We start from the raw sequence: 10,000 nt of genomic DNA, 5'->3' as shown, positions 1-10,000 counted from the left end.
TGAAACCGAGGCTGATCAGAGAGGCCATCAAGAGGCCAATAGCAACTTTGAAAGAGCCACATGCCTTAATGGCAAAGACTGGTCACTGTGTGCATGTATCAACAATATCCCAAGCAATCCATAAGTCTGGTCTGTACGGTATTGGTGGCGAGAAGGAACCCACCATTACTCAAAAAAGCCCACCTTGAGTCCCATTTGAGTTAAGCAAAAAACCACTCCAAAGATTCTGAAGCCCTGTGGAAAAAAGTTTTGTGGTCTGATGAAAACAAGATGGAACTTTTTGGCCTAAATGTAAAACGTTATGTTTTGCGCAAACACAACACAGCATATCACCCAAAGAACACCATCCCTACTGTGAAGCATGGTGGTGGCAGCGTCATGTCATAGTGATGTTCCTCATCAACAGCGACTGGGGCACTTGTCAGAATAGAAAGGAAAATGGATGGAGCAAAATACAGAAAAATCCTCGAGCAAAACCTGCTGCCGTCTGAAGAAATCTGAAATTAGGACGGAAGTTCACCTTTCAGCAAGATGACCCGAAGCACACGGCCAAAACTGAAGTGGCGAAGGAACAAAAATATAAATGTCCTTGAATGGCCCAGTCAGAGCACCGACTTAAATCCAATCGAAAATCTGTGGCCTGACATGAAGATTGCTGTCCATTAACACTCCCCACACAACGACTGAGTTTGAACAGTTTTGTACAGAAGAATTGGCAGATATTGCCCAATCAAGGTGTGCAAAGTTGGTGGAGACCTATCCCAACAGACTCACAGCAGTAATTGCTGTAAAAGGTGCTTTCACTAAGTTCTAACTCTGGGGGGGGAGGGGGGGGGGGGGTGTGGACACTTATTCAACCAAGATATTCTAGTTTTGTATTTTAATTAATTTTCTGAAATATTTATAATTTGTTTTTTACTTGGAAGTTGTGGGTTACGATGTGTAAATATAGGAGGCAAAAGTCTGTTTTAATACAATTTTAATTACAGGCTGTAAAACAACAAAGAGTGAAAAATTTGAAATGGGGTGTAGACTTTTTATATGCACTGTATAATGAAAGCAGATCACACAAAAAGGTAAAACAATGCGATCTCTGCAGTGTGTGTAAAAAAAAAAAAATTTTTAGAGATTTAAATCCAGCAAATACGACCTGTTCCACCCAACCCAATAAAAGGACTGTATAGCAGATAAAAGGACCCATAAAGACAATCGCCATGGCTTGCAACTGAAGAAACATGAAGAATAGCACTCAAAGTTGAGCAACAAAGTCATTGCAAGTATTTCAGCAAAAAGACAAATCAAGCAAATGGAAAAGTAAGAGAATGGTGAAACAGGTGTGTTCCATCAACAAGCAGCTTGTAGAGTGCTCGCTAAGTATCTTAAGCACTCAAGCAAGTGCTCTAACGAAACGTTCGATAAGGAACAGCTGGCTTGGCAAGCGATTAGCAATGTATACAGTGATTCATCGGTACGAAGATCAGGCATTCAATGATATGAGTGAGGTAAGCACTTTATCATACAGAAACCGTTGCAGCCTGTTCTCAGGTGAGGAATTTTTGAGTAAGCCAGAACAAAATGATGGCGAAAGACCCCCTCGAGGTGAAGTGGGCTGAACAAGGGTGAGCCTTTTAAAAAATGTTTTTTCACAATGAACACCCTGTTATTATAGTACCTTCAGAAAGTATTCACACCCCTTGACTTTTTCACACTTTGTTGTGTTACATCCTGAATTTAAAATGAATTCATTTGAGATTTTTGTCACTGATCTACACATAATTCCCCAGAATGTCAATGGAATTTTGTTTTGCCGAATTTTTTAGAAGTTCATTGAAAATTAAAAGTTGAAATGTCTAACATCAATAAATATTCAACCCCTTTGCTATGACACTCCAAATTGAGCTCAGGTCCATCCAATTTCCTTTGGTCATCCTAGAGATGTCTCCACAACTTGATTAGAGTCCTGCTGTGGTCAATTCAATTGAATGGACATTATTTAGAAAGAAACACACCATTCCATATAAGGTCCCACAGTTGACGGTGCATGTCAGAGCAGAAACTCCGTGAAGCATGCATGAAGTCCAAGGAACTGTCCGTACAACTCCAAGATAGAATTGTGAGGAGGCATAGATCTGGGGAAGGGTATAAACCATAAAAACAATTTCTAGAGTGTTGAAAGTTCCCAAGAGCACAGTGAGCTCCATCATTAGGAAATGGAAAGATTATGGAACAACCCAGACTCTTCCTAGAGCTTGCTGTCTGACTAAACTGAGCAACCGGGCAAGAAGGACCTTGGTCAAGGAAGTGACAAAGAACCCAATGACCACTCTGACAAAACTACAGAGTTCCTTGGCTGAGATGGGAGAACCTGCCAGAAGGACAACAATCTCTGCAGCACTTCACAAATCTAGGCTTTTTGGGAGAGTGGCCAGACAGAAGCATGGCTGAAGTTTGCAAAAAGGCATGTTGAAGACTCTGAGAGCATGAGGCAAAATATTCTGTGGTCTGAGGAGACCAAAATTGAACTCTTTGGCCTGAATGCAAAGCGCTATGTCTGGCGGAAACCAATCACAGTTCATCACCTGTCTAATACCATCCCTACCATGAAGCATGGTGGTGGCAGCATCATGCTATGGGGATGTTTTTCAGCGGCAGGGACTGGGAGACTTGCAAGGATAGGAGGAACAATGAATGGAGCCAAATACAGGCAAATCCTTGGGGAGAACCTGCTTCAGAGTGCAAAAGACCTGAGACTGTGGTGAAGATTTAAGTTCCAACAGGACAATGTATTGTGCAAGTATACAGCCAAAGCAACACTGGAATGGCTTCAGAATAAGAACGTGAAAGTACTTCAGTGGTCCAGCCAAAGTTCGGACCTGAATCTCATTGAGAATCTGTGGAAAGACTTGAAGATTGCTGTTCACCGACGATCCCCATCCAACTTGATAGATTTTGAGCAAATCTGAAAGGAAGAATGGGAGAAAATCCCCAAATGCAGATGTGCAAAGATGATGCAGATATACCCAAGTAGATTCAAAGCTGAAATCACTAAAGAATTGACTCAGGAGACTTAATATTTATATAAACTAGATGTCTCTATTTCATTTTCAGTGAATTTGTAAAAAATTCTAAAAATATATTTTCACTTTGACATTATGGGGTATTTTGTGTAGATCGGTGACAAAAAATTAAAGTTTAATGCATTTTTAATTCAGGCTCTAACAGAACAAAATGTGAAAAAAGTCGAATTCTGTGAATACTTTCTGAAGGCACTGTCTTCAAAACGGGTGTTTAAATTTACCAAAATACCCAGTTTTCATCCATACACTTCCTTGGAGTTCCCGGAGTATGCATGTAAATTTTCGGGCTGCTGGGTTTCATGGTTTTGGAGTTATGGAGGTTGAATGGTGTGAATACTTTCTGTGCACACACTGACGCACACTTTCTCTTTTATTGTTATCGATAATATAATACAAACAAGTCATCAATAATGTTGATATTTTCTTCCTGGGGGTTTAAAATGATTCACTGTTTTCTGAGAAGTTTGTGAATGATTTTGAGCAGAGATCATCACTCCTGATATGCTTGGTATGTGCAGGTGAAACCAGGATGTAGAACTCCAAAGAGGAGCAAAAAGATCATCAACACACCTTCAGCTTCAGAGAACTCTCCAATTGATGCGGTGAGTGCACAATAATTGTTAAGTCCTCACATTTCGGGCCTCCCGCTTCTCCCCCTGCGTACGGGTCCCCCGCCTGTCCCCCTGTGTATGGGTCCCCCGCTGTTCCCCTCCGTACGGGTCCCCCTGTGTAAGGGTCCCCCACTTCTCCCCCTGCACTCCAGCCCCTCACCTCTCCTCTTAACACATTTGCAATTTCTGCAGCCTTTGCCACTGAGGCATGAGGGCTGTTATAAACAAGCCGGGAGGCGACGATGGTCCGCGGACATTATTGAACAATGCCACGAAAGGTACAATTGAGTTCGTGGAAGCTTTTGAGGAAGCCCTACCATAAAAAACCTATCTCTTCCATCAAAATTGACCAAATCAAATCGGATTTTTTATACGTTTTACTTATCGACATTACGCACAGCTTCTAGGAAATGAAATTGGGAGAAAAAAAATCGAGGGGGAAAAAAGTTCAAGTGGGCGTGGCTCCGCCCACAAGGGGCGTGGGACGCCCCTCATACAAAAAGACACAACTAGACCATGATATCTAGCTTGTGTCCAAGTTTCATCAAGATCGCATCAAATGTCACAGAGCTATGCTCTGGAGACAGTCACAAACAGACAGACAGATAGACACACAGACACAACGAAAATAGTGGTCACTGCTAGTGCCCGCGAACCAAAAAAACATGTTGGTACGTTTGTATTATAAGCCGAAAGGGAGTGTGATAAGTATCGAGGAATGAAACTGATGGAGCATGTCATCAAGATTATGGAGAAACCTGTGAGGGAAATGGAATCTTCCTCATAACTCATGTAAATTCATCAATTTATCTGTAAATGATAAATTATTTTGAGCAGTGCATCACTCCTAGTGCGTGTGTGGCTCATGCAGGTTAAACCAAGGCTGAAAGCTCCGAAGAAGAGAAAGAAAGGTCGTAAAAAATTCAGAGCTTCAAAGAAATCTCATAAAGATGCAGTGAGTGTACTATGAGATAATCTTTGTGTGTGTTGTAAAAGTCTCGGCAGAGGTTGAGCCCACGCACATCTTGTTGAATTGACCATCGAGAAATACAAAGCATATCCTCATCAAAATCCCTCTTCATTGCCTGATGGAATAAATGAAAAGGTATCCTTATCTAAAACCGAGGCTGCGTCTTTAACCTTAAAGATTAAGACGAGTTCTTCATTAGCCGGACACGGGGTTTTGCAATCTCTTCTGTCTGTCTGTCTGTGTCCAGGGCCCTTTCATCTTTTATCATCAAATTTTCAACGAGAACGGCACTCGGTAGAGCGTTTACCTCCGCCACGCTGAACAGTTTACGTATTGTATCCCACTGATAGGCCCAATCTGGATCCGGCCTTTAACCAAATTCGAATTAGCTTGTTCGTCACCTGACCAATTCATCCATCCAGTTTTGTCATAATTCGTACACAACTTTTTGAAATATCATGCTATATATCGTTTTCAACCCTATCTCTCAATGGTGTAGAATCATCTCTTCAAAAATTATCATATACGGATTCGGATTATCACCAAAATGGAAACGATTCGTCCTTGCCACACATCCAACCTGTTCACCAAGTTCCGTCTGAATCCGTCCACAACTTTTTGAGATATCTTGTTGTTCAAAGACAAACAGACAGACAGAAGTGAAAACTTAACCTCCGTCCACCTTTGGTAGCGGAGGTAACAAACCCTAATATAACTCTGACAATATGTTGAAGAATTAATAATTTGGTCAAAATGTCAAAGGACAACATCACAGGAAGTACAAATAGGCCTTATCAGCCAGTCCGCTGCTGTGTGGTGTGAGACATCCATTTAAAAAAAAAATAGTTTCCCTGCTTCTTGATTTATTTACCATGAGCAAATACAACCTGTCGCTTCGCTGATGGGAATATTAGGACCAGGAGGGGGTGGGGGAAGTAAGGAAAGGAGGGAAGCAAAAAGGGGTGGGGGAGCGAAGAGGGGGTAAGAAGTGTGGAGCTGGGAAGGAGAGCGAGTAGGATGGAGGAGAGAGGGGGTCGTGTGGAGGGGAGTGTTCTGGACTTGCATATTATATGAAAACTTGAAGGGGAAAGGAGTGGAGGGGTTCTCGACTTGGATTCGACAGGGAAACTTGAGGGAAAGCGAGGGGAGGTGTGATGCTCCCCTTCTGCCGGCATTAGTACAGGATCGAATGAAAAGAGGTACATTAAAACAGCACGTTCAAACGGGTCAAACTAAATAACGCCCAAGAGACGTCCGTGGGGGGTTGCAGGTAAGAGGAGGTTAGCGTGAGAGAAGGGGAAGGTAAAGAAGGGCGCTTTCCTTCAATCACCAAAAAAGCTGCACTAGTGTTCATGCATTTATTTAATTTCCACAGATGCGATAAGCTCTAGAATCTCGTAACCTGAGCCGAATTGCGGAATTGATTCCAGCAGCAGTTCCGACTGCGAAAAAAAAGCGATCATTTGTCCAATTTGCACATTCTTTGATACTCTTTCCTCTCCTCAACCTCCGGAGAGTTGGGTAGTGATGGAGAGGGTTTTAGTGGAGGATAGCATGAGGAGAGGGGAAGGGGGCAGGAAAGGCAGTGAGAGGGGAAAGGGGCAGGGAAGGCAGCGTGAGAGAAAGGGGGGCAAGGAAGGCAGCGTGAGGATAGGGGAAAGGAAAGCAGCCTAACGAGAGGGAGGGGAAAGGCTGCAATAGGGAAGGGGAAAGGTTATGTGAGGGGAGGGGGAGGGAAGGCAGCGTGAGGGGATGGGGAGAGAAGACAGTGTAACTAGTGTATTACCGGCGTTATCAAACATGCCCAAACAGCAACGTTTTCTTTTCAACTACCGTGTTCCAGATAAAGCCGTGCGGGAGCATTTAAAAATTTGAACCCATGCTATCTATCTGACGATCACCCTTCCCTTTCAAGAGAGGGACAACAAGGCCCCTCTTCCAGTCAGTTTGGATGATGCCTGTGTTCCAGCAGAGCACAGACCTGCATGAAACGACACGAGTACAGCATTTTCACCAGCCTTGAAAAGTTCAGCATGGATGCCAAAGATCTCAGGAGTTTTACCCCCTTTCAAATGGTTCATCGCAGCCTGTATTTCGACAAACCAAGGTGGTGCACAGTTGATTGGAGAGTCAGCAATTGGGGTAGTCACACCCTGATGTCCAACTCAACAGCTGGTGGATCAGCCTGGTACAGCCCCTCAAAGTAACTGGCCCAGCAGGCCTTCACTTCAGACTCCTCTGTCAAGAGCCTACCACCCTCCGCTCTAACTGCAGTACACTGAGGGCGAGGCTTGGAGGAATGCAATGCACAAATTCCGCTAGGCAGGACAAGAATCACTTGACAACAGGTGATGCTCTACCTCTTCACAGATACCTTGCACATAGGCCTCCTTATCTGCCCTCAGTGGACGTATAGTTTTACACCTCAACTTCCTGAGTAGCTCAGCTCTGCCATTAAGCCTGGCCTTGCGACTCTGGTCAATGCGATCCAGTGTCCCTTGGGAGACAAAGTTCTTCTTCGCCTGACGGTGGGTTCCAAGACATCTACTGGCAAAATCAAGGATGGTAGTCTTGTAGGCACTCCCCAACTCTTCAGGATTCCCCAAAACAGCCAGACCCCCCCCCCAATCCTTACTCATCCTGTTGGCAAACTCCTCAGCTACCCTCTCATCCTTGAGCTTGCCAACAGCCGAAGCTGGGATGGTGCCATACTGCCGGATTTAAGCTGCAACTTCAGAGTATCTACAAGCTTGTGGTCAGGATTGAGGAACTGAGAACTCCGGTAGACCCTCCAGTTCTGGATTATCGTCCAGCACCCATCAACGAGCACATGGTCAATCTCCTTTGCCACATCACTAGCATTGGAATACCAAGTCCAGCAATGAGCCTGTGGGTGCTGAAACCATGAACCAGCCACCCTAAGTCTACGACTTCTTGCAAAGTGAAGGAAATTAGTGTTATTCTGGTTTACAGTTCAAGACCCATGCGGACCAACACACGTCTCATAACCATTCCTATCCCACAAGACTAGAAGAGTATCTCGCCTGGGGCATCGATCAACCACAGAATCGAGCGTGGCACAGAATGCCTCCTTCACGGTGAGATCACTCACCTCAGTCGGAGCATATACAGACAAGGGAAATGACACCAAAGGAGTGACGAATCTTTAGTCTCATAATACGCTCGTTGACCGGTGTTACCTCAATTATCATTGGAGTCAGCTTATTGGACACAGCTACAGTAACTCCTTGGGAATGGTAACCATCAGAGCGACCAGACCAATAGTAGTTGTAACCACCCACCATTATCTCGCCGCAATCCAGTCTCCGAACCTCAGAGAGTGCTGCAATACCGATGTCCAAACGCTTGAGCTCAGATGATAACAGAGACAGGTGATCATCCTTTCTTCGGGATAGGACTTTCCAGGCACCCACCTGAAGGGACCGCCTCAGGTTAACCCAAGGAGACTGCAGTCTGGTGGATGAAACCTGAACACCACCCCGACACACACCACCGCAATCCGACCCAGGAAGGTTACCCTATGCTTTTCCTCCTATCGTCAAAGAATTGGGGTCCCGAAGCCTTTGCCCCAATCCCATCATCGGGTGAGCTGCCCTGTGAAAGGCAGCTGCACAGGAGGTACTCCCACGGAGTGGGTTTTCAGTTTTCTTTGCGTTTTTTTTAATGTGTTTTGCAGAATGAAGGGTTTTACGATGGCCGGAGTGCAAATCCTGCCACCAACCTCCTAACAAAAAGTAATCCAACTGCAGGAGAACGTCTGCAGACACAGTTGAGCACCAGACATTGATGACCGTTGGCTCACAAGAAGCTCCTCCGCCCTTTGACAGGTTTTGTTTTTAGTCCTGCTGGGTGTCCATTTCCTAACAGCCTGCTCACCAGGAAGCCCTGTTGGGGGAGAAGGTTGAGTCGCCGACAACCCGACCATGAAACAGGTTAGTACAGGTTTACATGACACCTGCAGCAAGTCACAGCTCTGATCTGGCCTGACCTGACAAAAGTGAACTCTTGGGCATCATCATCAGCCATTACCTGTCCTAAGCAGACCACATCTCGATTCTGTGCACTAAAGCCAGATACAAACTGAGCATTCTGTGCCAGGAGAAGTCCTTGATTGGTTCTGTGAGACTTCTCATGGTCTCCAAAGCATTTGTTTGAAGCAAAGTGGTGTGCCGTTGGATCTTCACTCTTCATCATCAAAGCTGTGTAGCCCAAGGCTCTGAACATTATCGATGTCACACAAGGAATTCTGGTTTGCACTATAGCTTGGTCGGTGGTCTTTCCATCTTTTCAACTGCCATTCTTCCAGTCTTGCTCAACCCTACCCCATCATTCATGCATCCCTCCAAGCTCTCCTTTGAAGAGCACGTTCCTCCAGACTCCCCATCCTTGTCAACCTTTCAAAGTTCAGCTTTTGAGCTCACCTCCATTCTTTTGTTCTTCGTTTCTCACATGTGGAATTTTTAGCTCCTTTTGGACTTTGTCCGAAATGGGAACTTATGGATTTGGTCTCGATTTTCATGTGCGTGCGTGCGTCTGCAACCATATCTCGGACATACAGTATATGGACCAATTTTATTCATACTTGACACAAAGACAACACATGATGACATATAGTGTATATGCACCTCATTTTGTTTCGTGATTCGATCAAAGATGGCCGACTGGCGGCCATTTTAGTTGTTAAAAAAAACCCACTTTCAAACACGTCCTCAACCATTTCTCGGACATATATGGACCGATTTTATTCACACTTGACACAGAGACAACATATGATGACATATAGTGTATATGCGCTAGATGTTTTGTTTCGTGATTCTATCAAAGATGGCTGACTGGCGGCCATTTTAGTTGTAAAAAAAAAAAAAACACTTTCAAACATGTCCTCAACCATTTCTCGGACATAAATTTAGCGATCTTGTTCAAACTTGGCAGACAGATAATGAATGATTGCTTACATTTGCATGTGATTTTTTTTCGAGATCAGATCCATGATGGCTGACTGGCAGCCATTTTAGTTGTAAAAAACCCAATGTTGAACACATCCTCCATCATTTGTTGGACATGCAATTACTGATGTTCAAACTTGGTACATATAATGAATGATTGCTGACATATGCATGTCATTTTTTTTTTCTCGAAATCAGATCGAATATGGCCATTTGGCAGCCATTTTGTTACCGATACATGTCCCCATCCATTTTTCAGACATGCATGGTCCGATTTTGTTCAAACTTGGTACACGTGAACAAAGCACAGTGAATAATGGTATACACGTGTAGTCGTGTACCTTACTTTATTTTGCCATCTGATCAAAGATGGCT

General features: G+C 44.2%; 1 protein-coding gene and 1 long non-coding RNA gene across 3 annotated transcripts in view; one reads left to right on the top strand and one right to left on the bottom strand.

The window, feature by feature from the left end:
- Positions 1 to 10,000, top strand: part of LOC147033616 (uncharacterized) — a 65,134-nt gene that overhangs the window by 43,227 nt on the left and 11,907 nt on the right. For both annotated transcript variants that reach the window (XM_085857393.1, XM_085857400.1), the window contains exon 8: positions 3,596 to 3,679. In XM_085857393.1, coding sequence (XP_085713519.1) covers positions 3,596 to 3,679 — 84 coding nt within the window. The remainder of the gene's footprint in view (positions 1 to 3,595; positions 3,680 to 10,000) is intronic.
- Positions 9,391 to 10,000, bottom strand: part of LOC147033615 (uncharacterized) — an 18,228-nt gene continuing 17,618 nt past the window's right edge. Inside the window, exon 2 of the long non-coding RNA XR_015051832.1 lies at positions 9,391 to 10,000. This exon is cut by the window's right edge and continues 833 nt beyond it. This is a non-coding gene — a long non-coding RNA (uncharacterized LOC147033615).

This window comes from Eptatretus burgeri, chromosome 2 (assembly GCF_056783735.1).
Source record: "Eptatretus burgeri isolate ZD-2024b chromosome 2, Ebu_testis_v1, whole genome shotgun sequence".
Classification (NCBI taxonomy): Eukaryota; Metazoa; Chordata; class Myxini; order Myxiniformes; family Myxinidae; genus Eptatretus; species Eptatretus burgeri.
The sequence above is the reverse complement of the archived record's forward strand: the minus strand, read 5'-3'. Positions and strand labels throughout refer to the sequence as shown.